This window comes from Pipra filicauda, unplaced genomic scaffold (assembly GCF_003945595.2).
Source record: "Pipra filicauda isolate LSUMZ 115617 unplaced genomic scaffold, ASM394559v2 scaffold199_size1391877_pilon, whole genome shotgun sequence".
Lineage (NCBI taxonomy): Eukaryota > Metazoa > Chordata > Aves > Passeriformes > Pipridae > Pipra > Pipra filicauda.
The window spans coordinates 256,207-274,987 of NW_024104308.1; the positions used below are offsets into that span (position 1 = coordinate 256,207).

The 18,781-nt window shown below is 44.1% G+C and overlaps 2 protein-coding genes across 3 annotated transcripts in view; one reads left to right on the plus strand and one right to left on the minus strand.

Annotated features, from left to right (window-relative positions):
- The window catches only part of SERPINE2 (serpin family E member 2), a 32,345-nt gene that overhangs the window by 11,340 nt on the left and 2,224 nt on the right, over positions 1-18,781 (minus strand). The window contains exon 1 of one of the 2 annotated variants that reach the window (XM_039380560.1): positions 10,550-10,565. The exons of the other annotated variant lie outside the window; for it this stretch is intronic. The gene's annotated coding sequence lies outside the window, so the exon portion shown is untranslated. Of the gene's footprint in view, positions 1-10,549; positions 10,566-18,781 lie in introns of those variants that run through there. 2 annotated transcript variants of the gene reach the window in all.
- On the plus strand, positions 283-13,097 carry LOC114003870 (translation initiation factor IF-2-like). Its single transcript, XM_027751224.1, has 2 exons — positions 283-451; positions 12,046-13,097. Exons 1-2 carry the CDS (start codon positions 283-285, stop codon positions 13,095-13,097), a joined length of 1,221 nt encoding a protein of 406 aa, XP_027607025.1.

The following is an 18,781-nucleotide window of genomic DNA, read 5'->3' on the forward strand; positions in this document are numbered from 1 at the left end:
GTAGTGTGCCTGTTGCCTCACTAAGCTGACTTTGGCACTCCAAGAACGCGCCGAGCTGTTGGTCTTCCAACACGCTGAGGAGGAATCAGCTGGTTCCCTAGTTCACCAAAGGCTCATCAGGCCGCAGAAGGCACACAACTGAATAAAGTGTCATTTGCACAACACACGCAAACCCCCAACACGGGTCTGTGCCCGTCTTGAGCCTTCGCACAGCATGGCACACTGGCTCTCCTGGCTGCGGCATCCCGGGTGCCGGGCCCGGCAGAGCCGCAGAGCTTCGGGATGAGGCGTCACTCGCAGCCTCCTCCCACACTCCAAGGGCGTGTGGCTCCCAGGAGCTCTGCCATCGCCAGCCTACCTACGCCGCAAGTTCAAACCACGCTGGAGCATTTGATTACCATCAAACCAGCTGGTGTTTGCGCAGATTTGTTTAATCGTCTTTTAATAGCATGTACTTTAGCTGTGCTAAAACACTTGAAAGTAGCAAAATGCAGCATCTCCACTTTCTTTTACACCGCTTCAGGGGACAGAGCTGCCTTTGTTAAAGTTTGCCACTGCAGCACAGAATAAACCAAATGAAATAATGAAGGAGTTGAGACATCTTTCTCCCCTCAGTCCAACTGTTAATATTACCAGAGCAGCTTGTTGGACTGATTTAAGTTATGCAAGTAAAACCACTGTCCTACAAAGCAGGCTAACAGCCCACCCAACAATTAAGTCTTTCCCATCAACCTAATAATCCCTCAAGCAGTTCTGAAGTCACTGAAGTACAATTCCTTCCAAAGGAGCTCCACATCAGCCATCAACAGGAACTATTTATGCTTAATCCAAAATTTAGACAGGATTTGACTATCTGCAGCAGAGACCTGCAGGAAGAAAACCCAAATGCCACCCAAGCCCTTGAAACAGGCGACACAAGTCACCCCCAGGTTCACCTTGCACCTCTCGCCACCAGCTACAGCACGAAGCTGTCATGGGGAGAGCCAGGAGCCTGACAGGGAAAGTGAACTTGTACTTTTAAGTAAAAAAATGTTAAGGAATGTTCTTGAGTGTTTCCTGATGCTGGCACAAATCATCTGAACCTCTAGTTTTGTTCTTAGGCACATGGCTTCCCTCTCTCCCAGGCAGCAGCTCTATGCTGATGGCAATGCTGCCTTGCAGGAGGCAAGTGTGGCTTGACACTCCAAGAGAAGTTAAGGGTTTAAGGTTTCTTTGGTGGTTTGGTTGCCACCTCTTCTCCCTATTTGGAAACCCAGTGGGCAGTTTAAACAAATTCTGAATCCCGATATTAAGCAGACTTTTACCTTTACCAAATACCTTGGCAAAAAAAGCCTCAACCCCCCAAAACTATTAGAGATTCTTACCAGATGCACTTACAAGCAAGCAAAAGTTAATGTTGGTGCAATACAGCCTGTCCCATGTAGTGATGGACAGGGACAGTGCCAGACAACCACAAAGCAGAATTTGAGCTGCAATTTGAAAACCCTGCTTTTTTGAAAACCCAGGCAGCTCCACCTGGCCCAAACCAAAGGAGACTGGGCTATTTTGAGCACATCTACCCTTGACACATTACACCTCAAGAAGTATATTATGAGGGCACAGACAGGAGTGACACTTCTTTGAAGTCAAATAAAACAATGTTTCATTGTCATTTACACAGTGCATCTGCACAAACCTAGTTGAAGTCAGACATTTCTCTTTTTGCCTATACCGCAATACAGCACAAGTCCCTAAATTTTCTACTTCACTGGTGACAGCCCCCTGCAGACTCAGGATGACAGCCTTTCATTTTCACCATGACACATGTGAAGCCTTGTCAAAACAATCCAACTCTGCCCCCAAGGCCACTGCTGCAGGACTTATTTTGTTTGGGTATTTTTTGTGTTTGTTGTTTTGTTTCAAATTATAACATGGAGACCTCTTGGGAAACCAGGTACAGGATGTTTGCCTCACCTCTACCCCCAACACGCTATTAAGGCAGGTTGGTCTCTGTTTTGGAGCACAATCTCTAGCAGATACTTAATAAGTGAAATAAAGTCATGCAGTGCTCTGAGCATGGGAAAAGCATAAAAACACTTTTCAGCACCGGTTACAGAGCAGCCCCTTCTTGGCCTGGCCCTGTTATGGCCACTGTGTAGCTTAACCAGGCAACAGTTGTTAGATAAAAAGGGAGATAATTTCATCTGAGGATATAAATTCATCTTTGAGCCAAAGTGGCATCCCTGTTATTAATGTTTCCATCATGGATTTCAGTATATTCAACTTCTATGCAGTTCAGTAACAACAAGTGCATTTGCATATCCTGAAAGAAACAGCTTAAGTACATTGCAAGGAAAAGAAATCCAAAAGGATGTACAATGTGTAGGATGGAAAACAGCTGACCTGCTATACAGAATACCAACAAGCTTTCAACAAGCTTTCATAACACTGAAGCTGAAAACTTAGTGATAGTTAAATCTGAATCTAATGCTTCAGAAAGCCAAACAAAAATACAAGCTAGGCATTTCTTTGCCTATGACCTTTAAATTTTTTACAAAGTTAACTGAGAAGGAGGAAGGTGTATAGGCGAATTCATTTACATAAATGTGGGCTTTAGAAAGATGTTGGACCAAAAAAACTGTCCCTCTTCAGGGTAGGCTGCCCACTTCTTAAATTGAGAACTTACAGGAAGGACATCCCACAACTTAGACTTCTTAATAGGCAAAGTAAATACTGTCACTAACCCAAAGAAATGTATCTAAAGAATAAATAAATAAAAACCCAAAACAGGCCCCCCTGCAATTTGTTATGCAAATCCAGTTCTTAACCCTAATGCTAAATTTTCTGAACAAAACAGATGACAGTGTCACACATTCAGCTGTATGGGGGATGCTATGTCCATGGCAAGCACACCAAGGACTCCTTAACTCCCCCTGCCTCACTGAACAGCACCACACCAAGTCCTGTACACCACACTGAAGTACTAGTTATACCTGTATCTAACTGCAGAGCCTAGTTTAAGCTGCTATATAATTTCCAGATAACTATTCCAGTCAGGCACAGAGTTCTGAGAAAGGCAGGGGAAGACGACTGTTCCACGTCCTATCTACACTGATAATTCTGCATCGTTTCATGACAGATGATGAAAAGTCTTCAGGATATCAATCTCTAGTTGACCTCAGCCTCAAGCTGGTGTTCAAAACACTAACCCTCTGACACACTAGGCAGAATACTCAGCTCTCACTAGGCTCAGCTCTTCAAATCACCCCCATAATACATAGTTTAAGTTTTTGGCTGAAATTTATTATGGAAATAGTTATGTCAACAAAGAGGACACGATGCCTCCAGCCTGCATTTACAGAACGCCTGGTACAAAAGCGAAGTTATATTAATATTGAGTGTTTAATCTGGGTCTAGAAAAGCTTTTGGTAGAGCGGGGAGAAGTTATATCTCAGTCCCAAGCACAAAAAACTGCTAAGAATGGAGATCCTCCTACAGGAAAGAACTAGCTTAGGCAGGACTTAGTTTTCAGAGAGCCAAACCAAGCTGCTGCCCTCTTCCCAAGAGGAAGAAGAGAAATTAGTTTGGTTCAAGATCAGAGGCAAAATATAAGCTGAAAAAATACTCATATTTAAAATCTAAGTTGGAGAAAAGACCTATCCCAGAGAGCCTGAAGAACACTTTGAAGTGAATTGAGGAAGAAATAATGAACTGCACATAGATTTTTAGGTATCTGTACTGGCTGCACTTCCTATGAGACACCTCCAAGAGTTTATTTTGAAGCCTGACTTCAACAGCAATAACGTATAACCCAAAAAAATTCCTTCTTGCAGCTGCAAGATTGATTCTGCAGTTTCTTTAAAGACATCAGGAAGTTTGCACACCAGACTGCACTTCTGTGAATAGCTGTAACCAAAACAGCAGCAAGCACAGCTAAACAGACTAAAAGTAAACAGCAGAGCCTCACAGCATTGCTGGTCTCATGCATTAAGCTCAAAAAGCTCAGATCCCCTGAGCCCACGTGGCAGACACTGGGCAGCCTTGTGTACCCAGGGAAACTCGGCCCGGAACAAACATTCAGGGACCTCTCCAAGTCTGAGATGTTGATGTTTCCATGTCAGTGCCATCTGGGCTACTAATTTAAAAGTCTTATTTCAGCTGACATGTGAGCTCAAAGCAAGCAGCTTCACTTCAGGCATTTAACCAACTCTCTCCAGCAGGACTGAATAAATACTCAACCAAACCTGTTAACAGTCATTCAAGAAGCTGGCTGGGCACACAGCAATTGTTTTTTCCAAGCAATGAGACCACTCTGGTTGCAATGGGAAGGTCAGATGCTGGGTATTGTTTTTCAGATGATGCACACTTGGCAGCATAATTAAATATATATTAAACATAATTAAAACACTCAAATCTGTCAGTAGGCTTCTCTCCCCCTCACAGGTGTTCATAACTCCCCACCTAAGCTTCTTACATCCCAAAGCCTTCAGCTTCAGTATCTTCTCCTATCATGGTCTGAATGCAGGTGAATTCAGGAGTGGCTTCTTCCACACAACAGATCTGGGAAATATTTCATCTTCCTCCAGGTTTTCTGGTACGTCCTGAATGTTGGCTCTCCCTTTTTATCTAACAACTCTTTCCACTGTTACCCAATAGTTGGAAAGTTTAGTATATGCGCAGTGTTACCAAGAAAGGATGATTGCTAGCTTTTAAACAGCTCAGTACTTACACTGCTTTGAAGAGGAGTGAGTTACCGTCAACAAGATATAAACAACTTGTACACAGAGATAAACTGGAAGTGATTTTTAAAAAAACCCTAATTTTGTATGTTAAGATATTGGTCTGATTTCAGGCACTACAGCCACCATTGCACACAGCTGCAGAAAGCATGGTAATGGCTCAGTCCTTCATCTCTCAACCTTAAACCTACCTCTGTTATTCCTATTCCTCCCAGTTTTTGAGTGCATTTGTGTTTGTTTCAAGATGGGTCACTTCGGTCTGGAATGCCTGTTCTGCCGTGTCCAACCAGCCTCCCCTGCCAAGCAGGAATCTCCCAGCAGAGCCCTGGCTTGTTAAACCAGGCTGGTCCCAGACAGGAACCATCTCCTTGTCCATCTCCACAGCTCCCACATGAGGAGAAAGTTACAAGTTCAGGGCTTCTTTATGAAGAGTCCTGACCACCACCACTTCTTGCGAATTTGTTAAGCATGAAGTGCAGAGGGACAAGCTCCATCGAAAACTTTCTGTGGCCTCATGAACAGGGTCTCCAGTTCCTAAGCCACCCTGATTTTTGCACCAGTATCTGTCTTCAATAGCATTTGGCCATGCTAGTTCATTACAAAGACGAATTTCACATCATGCAAAGCTGACCAGAGAGTTTTTTACTTCACCACTCCACTACACAGGCACTATTCAGAGTTTCAAGAACATAGATAGGCATTTATGTATCATTTGCTTTTCCTTCCATCTCATTTTTACATAATTAAAAAAAGCCAACTTAAACTCTGCTTCATGGAGCAAATACAGTTTGCTGATACGATAGGGCACACTTCTACCACAATTTTCAAATTTTATCTGCATTCTCTCACTGCTATAAGTTCAACAGCTGTTGTTAAAAGTTTCTATGTATTATTTACTCCTGTAAATATTATTTACTCCTGTATTTAAAGCAGCATTGCCACAGAATTTTCCAAGATCTACTATCAAGTTTTACAGTATCAGGAAGGTTAAAGAGAATTATGTTTTTAATTTACTGGTGTCCCTTTATTAAATAAGTGGTTTTGTTGCTCTTAAGGTCTTTATGCAATGTGGTTATCTTAACGTAATGAAGAAACAAGCTTGGGACAGTCAGCTCATCATGACTAATGCTGCAGAACCAGTTTCCCAAAAAGAGGCAGCACAGCAGTGTTTCACAACATGCTGGTGAGGCTAAACCTTCTTGCTCTGGATTCACCCCAGTAGAGGGAACAGTGGTTCAACAATCACCGCAATTGCCTAAACTCAAGTTCACATTTTAAGGTTTTTTTGTGGAAGGAACACTCATGGAACCACAGTTCCCACATTTACTGTACATTAACAATGCTTATTATGCAAGCAGGAGCTCATTAGGAGCTGAGGGCAAGCCTACAGCATTGCAAGCTCCCATTAATAAAGGTACAATGGGCTATAAAAGTACACATTTATGAAGTAAATAGTCCACAATGTGTTGGACTAACAATGGCTGGTATCTTATCAGGTACCTCACCACCACCTTTACTTTAAGTCCTCTGCCATAGGATTTGACCTTTCTTTCTTCCTTAAAAAATATTAAAGGGAAACCCAATATCCTTACTCATTTTCACTTTTTGCAGGTATCTTGGTATCATCTGATACCATGACTCTGGCACTTCTGCAGGGGAAACAAATTTGGTTCTCCTCTCCCCAGGTAAATTTTAATCTGCTGGCCAGTGACTCATGCCTTGTGTCTTGCACCTACCAGGCTGAGAGTAGAAACAGCCTTGTGAAGATGGCTCCATGGTCACTTAAAAACTGTGGAAAGCTGTGCTTGGAGCAGATTGAATGCCAAGAGCTTTCCAGTATACATCCTTCTTCAGAAGGGTTAAGATACTAATATCTGTAACACTGGGACTTGGAGAACTGTCAAGCAAAGAAAAAAAATCTGTATAAGAAACAAAGAAAGCTAAAGGTATAGAATTGAGTCCTCAAGCCACTAGTGAAAATTTCAGTAGAGCTTTGAAAAGGCATGTGAGTTGCTGCAGAGCAGGAGATAGATGACAGTTTGCCTTCAGATTCTACACCTTTTAGGTTACTCTACAGAAGAGGTACTTGTATTTCCTACAAAACAACACCCTACAAAGCCCAGTTCCCATCATTCCACACCCTATGGTTCAGTCTAGGTTTACAGCACAACTGAAAATTGGGTTTTCTACATAGCTAAGAAGCTATGTAGCTTCTTCTGGGAAGCTAAGAGAGGTAGGAGGGCATATCAGCCACATGACATCTAACCAAAGCCTATTCATGCTTGGGTTAGAGATACCCAGCTGGTAACAGGAGACAGGCTCCCAGTCTTCCAAGAGGCCTTTAAGAAACCCCGCTTAAAATAATGCAAGTAATTCAATATTACTAATTTTTTACTTATCCTTCCTCCTACAAGAGGAGAGGCTCTGGCAATAACAGTGTTGGCAGTTCTCTAAATTTACACAGTTGCAATCAATACACTCTTTTCACCATAAAAATAAACTGGAACTCCAGTATTCTCTGTTCATAACAAGAACTTCTATAAAAACTTTTACTTACAGAAACTCATTGATAGCCAAGAACTGATACTTTAAGCATTTGTATCTCGGGAATGCTACCAACTGACAAAACTACCTGGAACAGCGTTCTAACCATTTACTGTACTTGTGGTTGGAGATCTGCAGAGTAAGAGGTGACTAGCCTTTTATTTATTTATTAATCATACTGTACAACATTAGCAATCAACCACTTCCTATTTGCAAGCTAATTTAGAAACCACCTTCTCATCTGAAAGACTAGATAACAAATGTAAAGTGTAATATAGCCAAACTGTTAGTACTTAAGATGAAAAAAAGCATACTGAGTTTCTGTATCCAGGACAGCATCACTGAAAGAGACTTAAGCTCACAGGAACATGAGATACTAGTTTTTAGTGGCCTTTTCTCAGCTGTTTCAGAACTGGGTTGAAGGCTACCCAAAAAGGATAAGGATATTCACATTTCTCTTTACAGGATATAGACATTTACATATATTTATCTTTTCCCCCTCCCAGCTTCAGAAGCAGAACCAGCCAACCACAAATGCAACCAGCAGTCACGGATGCTGTAAGGATGTAGGAATGAAGCACTGTGCTGGGAACTCTCCATATGCTCAGATAGACACCTCCTCAGTCATCTGCAAGAGGACTTAGATTCATCAGTTAATAAGAGAATTACCAGCTGTTTAAAGGCTGTATTTAAGAGAACACACTCTTTTCCTTAATCTCACCTCACTTCCGACTGATCCCACTGGCTTTACTACAGGTTTTTGGAAAGGCAAGACTTAAATTTCCATAGGAAAAAAGGGACAACTGAGTATGAACTACGCACATGAATTCTGCAAGAGCAGGTCATGACCTGGTATATTAAACCATCTGATTCAGTTCAGCCTGAAAGTTTGCAGGCTGAGCTGGGAGCTGTGTTGGCTGAGAAGCCTCCGCAGAGTCCATCACTATTTCTGTAACGCAGATGACGAACCTCTGCAGAGGAAGTAGGCAATTAGCTGGGAAAGCAGCCTCTTAAGCTGAGCTGCCAGAGCAGCTGGAGGCTTGTTTCAGTGCTGAGAAAGCAACATGAACTACTCCTGGAAGAGGAAGGTATATAGCAAAATGGAGATGTGTAGCTAACAGATAATCCACCAACTTCTGCATATATGTCTTAGATTACTTGGAGATGTAATGTAAGAAGATAACAGAATGGGAAAGTTAGTTATGTTCAGTTCTCCTCTTCGTTTTGTACCTGTAACCTGTCAGAGACAATGACAAACTGCCCCTCTCCCATGAAAACATGAAACCTCAAAACCCACTCAACCTTTGGCCAAAAGAAGCTTGCACTTCAGACCAGGTGACAGTGCCTCTCAGAAGCAGTGAGAAACATCACTAAATACCACAAAATGCCCTTCTGCAGCAATAGAAGTTTAAAGTGCAAGCTGTTAAATAATACAAAAAACATTTAAGTAAGAAACGAGTCTTGGTCAAAGCCACATAACTGATTAACATAAATTCACATCATCTCTACATCAGCCAAACTAAGAGAGCTAAGATGTACCAGCATTTCTCAACTGTGCTTCTGGAGACCCCAGTGGGATTTACAACTGCAGCTTACAGTCTCTTGACAACTAATAATTCTCACAAACAAACCTGCCTGCATGCTGAGGCCACTACCTATACACAGCCTTGAGCAGGCATCTGAACTTCAGAACTCACTGGCAATCAGCCTTGATGCCTTCCACAATTGCTTTCATGGTTCCATGATAATAAAAAGAAGTTCAGGCCACAGTTTCCAAAGCCCAAGGAGACAAAAGGAGACTGCTTGAAGCCCACACTTTACATCACATTGATGAGTATGGACAGCAAGACTGCAATTTCCACCATGGGGAGATAATTCCACAAGATGAATAGGTTTTCATACTTAATTATGCCACAAAGCAGTTTATTTGACCCCAGCATAAGGTATCTTCTGTTTCAGCCTGAAAATATAAGAAAAAAATCTTTCTGGCTATTAAAGGTGAACACCAGATCACAGACAAGATACAGCAGCTGACAAAATGCATGTGTTTCCACAGACACCGCTCAAGAAGAGGTGCTAAAGCACAAATACAGCATTTCAGGTAGCACTTAAGTATATTTCGAGGCCATGACAAACAGCTCAAGAACCTATGGCTAATAGTAGCATTGCCACTAAAATTGCCCCATCCTCTCCCTGTCCAGGATCACTGACTCTCACTTTAGCAGAGACCTTACCTCTGCTTGCAGAAGTATTCATGTAAGTCAAGTAGTGAATTAGAGCCTATCACTAGAGACATGAAAAAAGAACACAGGACAGCTTTTTTCCAATAGCATGCCAGCCCAAACATTCATGTAGCTACAATTGTAGAATGCTACCACCTTTATTTTCATCTCTTTTTGCTCTCCTCCCACCCCACCACTTTATCTTAGAGGAGACACACCTGAACATGCACATGGTTGCTCATATTCAGCTTTCTCATATTTTTACATAGGGAAGCTATCTACTTTAATAACAATAAAAAAACCTTCTTATATTTTCATAACATTTACATTGCTAATCTTTAAATTTGTATGTAGGTGATTGACTACTGCATGCTACTGCTACCTGTTCTTCAAAGCTGAAAAGAGATAATTCTATATATCACTGTTTATTGAGAAGCTGTTTATGGCTGGTATACGTGCACTGAATTACGTGGTACTTACAAACCAGTACTTTGGTGTAAAACATGATTTGTAAGTTATGTCACAGGTGATTGGCAAGATGCCTAGAGGCACACAAAGACGACTGACTGGATCTAGCAACACTTTACAAATTAGTGATGATTAATCCATCTTTCCCATCTTCCCACGTATAAAACCTTTGACCCTAGAGAGTAGTAGAATCCAGTTAACAGACCAAGTAACTGGAAATGTTTTGATGATTAGGCTGAATTTCCCCCTAATTAGTATTACAAAAGCATGCTCTCTCATGCATGCTTGTGATGAAGCAACTCAAGCAGTCCAGACAACCCTAACTCCAGCTTCCAAGAAAAACCTTCCACTGAGCCTCACGTTTTTCAGATATGGGCACACTAGTTGCCTAGCAAGAATCAAAAGCCACAATCAGCAGCATAAGCCAGGTAGCTACTGAGCCCACCATCACACCAGCAACACAAATCTCCAGCCAGAGTTCTCTCTGATCCCCCATTTCCACTGTAATTCCTAGCAATAAGGTGAGGTGGTTATTTTTATGTATTTATACACACACACACACTTCAATGTAGTCTAAAAATGCCTAGTTCAACTTACTGGGTTCCCTGCTTGACATTTTTCTGCTTAACAATATTCTGTTAAGAAGCTCTAGGACTGGAACACGCTTCTGGCTGTGCAATTTACAGACCCACACAAAGTCTCCACATGCCACTAAGCCATGCTATTCTCCTGGTTGTCAATGACAACACCAAACAGAAGCTTCAACACTTCTGTATACACCTTGAGACAAAATCCACTGCAGGCTTCTGTTGTTTTCTTTTTTGTACTGACACGAGTTTCTATTGCCTCCCACACGAGATACATGGAGCTATATATAGATATGTATATGTGACTATAGTGATGATCGTATCACCATTCAAAGCAAAGAGGAGTTGTTCTATCACCCTGATACCTGGGGAGCAGAAAAAACAATAATGCCCAGATAAGCAGCTTTTCAGCACCTTAGGAGCACTGACAAAATTTGCTTACAGCTTGTCTGACATACAGTTTGTCTATCATTGTAAAAAGCTGTGGACTAGCACTCATTACTCAAAAGTTTACTCCTGTGCCAAAGAGCTGCTATGCTCATAGGTTTAATCACACCCCATAAAATTCTAAAACTCCAAGCTAGTACATTTTATATGTAGTTGAATTAATCTACTTAATCATTCAGGTTTTTTATTTGTGCTGGTCTTCACCTCACTTTAAAGACTCATCTGATCACTCAGCAGTCATTGCAGCTGCTTTTCCCTTTTCTCATGGATGTCTGCAGCTTCTCCCGTTTTTTCAAGATACACGGCAGCACAGCTGCTTACACCTACGTACATTTTGTGAATACTCCCCGAGAAACCAGGTTTCTAATGAATTCCTGTGGCAAGCTGGGGGCAAGACATTACTAAATACTCACACACAAGAGAAAGTAAAGGAAGAAGAGGTCATTTTTCAGTGCAGTGAAAAAGAAAAAAAAAAATCAGTCTACCAGGTTTCTCTTTCAGGAAGTTGCCCAAGAATGCAATTAAAACCACAAGAAACAAACCATGTTTTAGAATTATATGAGGGCATAAGAAAGAGGGAGAGAAATAAATCACACTGAGGCCTCTAATCCATAAAGAAATATTATTCCCCAGTTTTAAGGGACATCTGACATTTTAACACCTATTCATCAGCACAATAGCACCTCCAAAGGTTTAATTTCTCTGTGAAGATCCTCCTACACCGCACACTATTGAGCCAAGAGATCGAGCACCGTTTTAACCAAGAGACAAACTGCTCTCTCCTGAGGCGTACTCTGCATTTCCAAATCTTCCCAGAACTCAGTACACGAAGGATGCTCCTATATTAGTCTAAAGGGAGCCAAGGTCAGAGGTTTTAGCTAACCTGCTTCGGCACATAATGCGATGCCACCAGATCTATCCAAATCCTGTTTCACTATCAGGATGTCACCCTCTCCTTCCCAAACGGCTAAAAACGCCGCTCCCCTGTTACTCTATCAGTCGACATGCAAAGAAAATTTCATTACTAACTGAATTTTGATTTTTATTACTTCCATTTAGTAGGAGAACAGCAAGCTCCCTCTCACAGCAGACAGAAGACAAGAACGAAGCGAGGAACTCGCAGTTTCCAAGCTCTCCCAGCGCAGCCGGTGCTCGGGCAGTGCCGCCTCTCCCGCACCGCCCGGGACGCGGCGGCGATGCTGCGATCCCGCCCTGCCGGGGCACGGGGACACGGGGGCTACCAGCCCCGAAACCCGCTTCCTACGGGAGGAAAACCCTCCAGCTTTCAAAAAACCAACAGGCGGGAGGAGAAACTCACCGAGCCAGCAGCCCCGCTCCCGCCACAGCGCCCACGCTCCGGGCACTGGGAAACTTGCGGGAGCCAGGTAACAGCGCACCCGAGGAGCCGCCGGAGCGACCACCGCGGACCCGGGGTGTCAGCAGCGAAACTTTGGGTGCCCCGGTCCGGTCCCCCCCAGCCCACCCGTGTCCTCCCGCTCCGCGCCCGGCACGGCGGCCCCGCTGGCCCCGCTCACCTCGCTCACCTCTCTCACCTCTCTCACCTCTCCCGCCGCTCCGCGCCCGCCCCGCCGCTGCCCCTCCGCCCGCACGGCTCGGCCGGACCGCGCCGCCGCCGCCCGCCCTTTATGGGGCCCGCGGCCGCCCCGCCCCGCGCCGCGGGCCCGCCCCGGGCACGGGATGCACGGCCCGAGCCCGCCCCTCCCTCCCTGTGCCGGGCCGGGGAGCCCCGGGTACCCCCGTGGAGTCCCTTCGCCCAGGCTTGTGCCCCTGCCCCGGGGACCCTCCCCAGCCCCACCGGCTCGGCGGGAGACGCGCCAGCCGCGGCGGGGAGAAGGGGGAGCCGAGGCAGCAGTGCCGGTGCCCATCCCAGGGGTGGCGAGGGGACAGAGACCACCGAGGCCAAATGCAGCAGCGTCCCCCAGCACCATGAGGCTCCTTCCTGGCCAGTGGCGTGGTGGGAGATTGGACGATTTCGGCCAAAGGGGCACCTCCTCTCATCACCCACCACTGCACCCACGTCCTCCAGCAGCGAGGACGAGGAAATGGCTCAGCCAAGGACCTCGGTCCCTCGTATGGCACTGGGGTTTTAATCTTCACAAACCGTGCAAGGGATCTGAGGCAAGCTGCTGCTCCAGCATAATGGCACAGGCATGGGCACAGCAGAGTGGCAGGACAGTAGTGTAATCTCGGGAAAGCACGTGTGAACCTTAACACTGACTGACAGCCCTGGACTGACAAAGCACAAGAAGCAATTTCTACTCGTCGTACCAAAACGGTGCCGCTGCTGACTTCTGAGAAACGGGCAGTGTGTTGGTCCGGCAGTGGACAATACTGCCTTGTTAAGTCATTCTTTCTGCTCCTATTTTGCAAAACATTTTTCATGCATGGCACAGTCCAGCTTTGAAGAAACAGGATGAGTATGCAATAAACCACATTTCTTCCCTCAGGAGTTTGGACTCTTCTGGATAAAAAAATCAAAACAACCCATCTCCTGGCATGAGCTGGAGCAGCAGCAGTGGCAGCTGCTCTTGGTCTTTATGGTGGAGAGCCTTGTGTTCATCAAGGTGGGCTCTCTCGGTGGAGGGCCCCTGTGCCTGGGCAAAACCAAAATGCTGGAAAGAGGGATGAGGGAGGTGGCACAGCGTGGCCATACACGGAGGCAGGGAGCTCAGCCTTATCCAGGACAGGAGGAATTTGGCTGAGACAAGGCGCTGGCACCAGCAGGCAAAGATGTCCAGGAACGGCTTCTTTGTGGGCAGCACTAGCTGCTGGACATTTCTTAGGCTACTTACTAACTAGCTCAAGTTTCTTATTTTAAAGTTTGGCTTCTTTTCCAAAAATGTTTCATGCCATCTTTCCTACACAGATCCATTTCTGAGTTGAGAATAGAGATTAATTAAAAACAACAACAACAACAAAACCCACCTGCCTTTTGCATGATTTTTCACGTTAGCAGAGACAACCTTTGAGCATCCATTTTCTCTCAGGAACAAAGACAGAAAGCTGTGTAGACCATGTCAGATCTCCTGCCCAACTGCTTAGAATCATGAAAATTACATGGAAAAATATAATTGAGTGGGTTTAGGATCCTTTTGGTACAATCTGGTTTATGGAAAGGCAGCAGAAGAGCCAGACCCTGACTAGCTAGCTGAACTCAGATCTTGGGGCAGAACCCTGGTTCTAGTCTGAAAGGCTGAAAGGCTGAAGACCAACAGTCAAGCCCCCAAATAGCCTCAGCTTGGATCTGAAGCCGTCCTTTGCACATGGAAACTTTATAGTCTGTGTTCAGTAGAAATGAGACAAGGATAAAGTTGCATTCCAAATGATTTCCATGAAATAGGCTCAGTTTTGATTACACCCAGTTTGGACAGCACAGTTCCAATCCAGTGAAACTGGAGCTAAAGAGTAGGAGCCTCCCTTTAGTTGTTGCCGTGTAGCCCAGAGCTCATTCAGTTTCTATCTGTCGACAAGCACCTCCCACCCAGGCAAGAAATCACTTTCTCCTCCTTAACAAGTTATTTGAGTGATCAAATTTGTGCCCATTGAGTAGTTAACTAGTCACACTTTTTGGAAAGAGGCACCACACCTATTAAGTACTTAGCATCAACAAACAGCTAATTTGTGGAAATTCAAGCATGAGGCAAAAATAGTTGAAGCCAAGAGGAGTTTGGGGTGAAGCTGCATGAGACTGGCTCACCCAACCAAACAGCTGCCAAAAGGGGAGCACTACCATCCCCTCCTTTTTCCCCTATCCCTCTGAGGGTCTCAGAGCCTCACCAGCTCTGCTGCTTGCCCAGTCCTTGTGTGACCCATCTCATCCTGGCAGGGAAGAAAAACAACACTGAGCCTTTATTTCTGAATTTATTCTCTGATTCCTTTAGGTGGGATACACTTGGTTGCTATTGAAATTAATTTCATAGATAAGTACCTATGCACAGAGATGAAAGATGAGAGTACATGAAAGCAAAATTCACTGACAAGTTGCATCTGCTGTGAGGCTACACTTTAAAGCACAGAGGTTCTTCAGATGGTATCTCACCTTAGAAAGGGCAGATTTCAAACCATACACCACATTGCTAATGAGGATACAGGAAATCTCATCCATTTTTTCCACTTGAAGCAAAACATCTTTTCCCACAAAGGGAAATGTTGATGTTTCCCTGTATGATTTAGGTTTAAAGAGGAAGCTGACAGGCTGAAAGTCACAGTGAAATACAAAAACTGGCTCCAACACAAACAAGCCTAAGCTTGACAAAATAGGCCGTAGTTTTAACAAGCAGCTTAAGAGAAGACCAAGGCGGAGGCCCTTAATGAAATCTAATGCCTTTTGAGGCCAAAAATTTTAGAGCAGCGTTTCTCAAGCAGTTCAGATTGGAAATCGCATATAAAAGAGAAAAAAAAAAAAGCTTTCCAGTTCCCATACGTGTTTTGTAAAGCTAAAGTAAAAAAATTATGGTAAAAGTGATAAGCCTATAGAATTTATTGTTTCATGTATGGTTTTGACAGGTTGCCAAGAGAATGGTGCTGCTCTATGGAGAGTGGAAGAAAAGACATTTTCTTTGCTTTAGATTGTTATAAAATTTTCAGTTTTTTACAAGCCCCCAGATGGTTTTTATAACCCCTTCAGGGGTTGCAACATATTGACTGAGAAATACCGATTTATATAGCAAACTCCACTCTCTCATTGCTGGCAAAAAAATTACTGCTTTGTATATGTGTATACACACAGTGGCTGAATATAAATAAAAGCCCAAAAATAATGAGATCTGAGGCAAAATCCACCACCTGGTAGTACATTAAGTTGGATCAAATTTCCCTAAATTTACACTGGTGTAAAAGGAGGAATATTTGGCCCTAAATCTTTTAGGTGAACTCTGAATTGAGGATTAAAAAGTTTGTACTCTGTTTCGCCGTGCAAACATAGCAGATTGCTGGTTGCTTTCATTGGTGGCAGGAATGGGGAAACATTTCCAATCAACAAATCTCCTGTTTTTCATTGGCTTCCATTGTGTTCATCTGAAGTGTTTTAACTGAAAATTATTGGTGACTTGGGACACAGTAAGCTTGCAACAGAAACACCACAGTGAGTGACCTTAGCACCTCAGGAGGAATGGCTCTGAAGTGCTTTGCCTGTAATGAATAAAGTAAACAGTGCTTTTACTCAAGTAAACAGTGTTCAGTTTTTGAGTTTGGAAGACCACTATAATGATCTGTATTTTGTACATCCACGAGGGTATAAGGCTATTCTTACTGAATGGTGACTTCCCAAAGTATGTTTAAATCTCGGAGTAGGCCATGAAGAGCTCATATCCCTTGGGTGACTAAACCTGTGCTTTTGCTTTTGCCCACAGGTCCTGTGCAATCAGGCTGGTGGCTTGGCTCTAGTCACTGCTGAGACTGCTTGGGTACAAAATGCCATGGGATCTGGTGCTGTGCTCCTGCACACAGCTAGGGAGGGGGTGGAGCTCCATTCTTCCCATACTGCAGGGTTAGGTGGTCACTTAGAGCATGGGGCGTGTGAGTTTAACTCCCCGGAAGGCAGGAGGAGAGTTGCTGGTGTTCCCAGGAGAGGTCTCTATCTACCCTGTCTGAGGCTTTTCTGGAGCAAGGGAGAGCTCTTCATTTTGGTGCCTTCCTTCTTTGCATTAAAGAATTAAAAATGCATTTGATCAGGCAGAAGGAAAGGAAGAGCATGGCACCATAGCTTCATATTTAAGTCATCCTTTGGGAGGGTGGAGACTGCAGTTCTGCTCCCTGCTTGCCAGGCAGAATACTTTTGTATTTTACATTAATCAGCCAGTGAATAAAATACATGAAACAACCCTTAGGCTGGACAGAAACTTTAACTGATATCCTTGTACTCAGCATCTCCTCTGCTCCTTTGCATTGCAATATCTCGCCCGCTTCTTGGAGCTGAGCCTTAACCTGTGCCCTGTAGCTCTGCACGGGGAAAAGCAGAACTGCTGCACTAAACTTTCTGGCAGTTTTCATTATGCAGATTTTAAAACCTTTAGATCACAAACTTTCTCTGTCAAGGCACGCACGCAGCTCCCAGCTCCTTCTGCCCCCGTCTCATCTGAAGCCGTCTCACGCTGATTTTAAGGAAGCAGCAGTGAGCTGCTTCCAGATTACCTTGGATTTGTGTGGATTTGGGGCTAAGCCCCATCAGCAAAGCTGCTGCTTAAACTTTTGCACACTGTGTTTAAGTTTGTAGGACCCAAGTGACCAGAGCTGGCGAAGTTGTATTGTTGGTTCAACTATTTCTGCACACTTGGACAGCTGTTAAAAGAGCAGGCAGCAGAACAGCTCCAGACCTGAAAGAAGGCAGCAAAAGCAGACTTGGCAGAGGTAAAAAAGCAAAGGCAAGTCAGCTGGCTCGGGGGAGGCAAGTCAGAGGAGCGAGCCTAAAGCACAAACAAAGCAAATGGCAGCCTTGGGGCTGGCCCAGGTCCTGGTGAGGCAGAGCTGAGCCACCAGCCAAGGCATGGCCGGGTTCCCAAGGCCGAGAGAGGCGTATGTCGGCAGCGGGGTCAGCAAGGGAGATGATGTGAATGAATGCCACAATTTTTTGGCTGAAATTTGCCTGTTACTTCAGGCTGGAAATGCTGCCATTTGCCACTGTAAATACCCTATTCAAAAACATGAGTTCTGTGGCACTCAGCTGAAGGACAACAGATCTCTTCTGCAACTCCTCAGCGCTAGGAAAAGCCAGTGCTGCTGCGTCAAGCCTAAATTAACTTCCCTTGGTGTGGGCAGGATGTAGCGCTTAAACTCCTTTGACATGCATTTCCTAGGGACAAATGGCAATTCCCTCTGTGGCCCATCATTTACTATCTGCATAAAAGCAGAAGGAGATGATTAGAGTGGGGAATGAACTTGCTCCTGCTATATTTAGTGCCCTGTCAGCTCAGCCTATAACATTTTGCTATTCAGTTGTAAATAATACTCTAAGGAGGGGAATAAAATGGGGAATAAAATGAAAATCAAACTTGGAGAAGCTGGTATAAAAAGAAAAAAAAAAGTCCATAGGTCCAGAACACAGAGGAATAAGCCTTCTACTTGTGTTTCAAAGCAGATGGTGGTGGTAGTGGAGTGCATCCCACTACCCGCCCCACGGTTTGGAGTGATGCAGTGCTGCAATCTTTGGGGTCTGCCAGCTAAAAACTGCATAAATCAGTCTTTCTGGCTGGCTCCTTCTTCCTGGCACCTGCCAATATGGTCTGATGTGAAGGCTTCCAGCATTATACCTAAAGGAATTCTCACATTTATATTTCAAAGAGTTCTGGGAGGCCTCACATGTTTCTTTTACATGTATGTATTTAAATATATTCAAATTTGTTCCTCTTATGAATCATCATGAATCATCATCGGGACTCATTAGCTTAAACTCTACATAGCACACACTTGTAAGGAAAAATACAAAATATATATGCCTTGAATATTCCAGTGGTAGCTGGACATCTTACAGCAGTAAATAAATTTTCTAGTCACAGCCTTGTGAGGTAAAGTGGAATATTCCTGTTTTACAAAAGAGTAGTGGAGGTAAAGTGATCACTCCATGGCTGTTCAGGAAATCTGTGGAAATGACCCCAGATCTCTAGTATTTCCACATCTTTGCTAACCCACAGGACCAGCCTCTTCTAAAACCAGATGGAAAAGCAATGCATAAAAGAGAACAAAGAAAAGGGTTTGGTTTGGTTTGGTTTGTTGCCAGTGAAGAGTAAAAGAAGAAAGCCATTAACAAAGCATTTTCCCGTGTGATTCAAATTAGGGC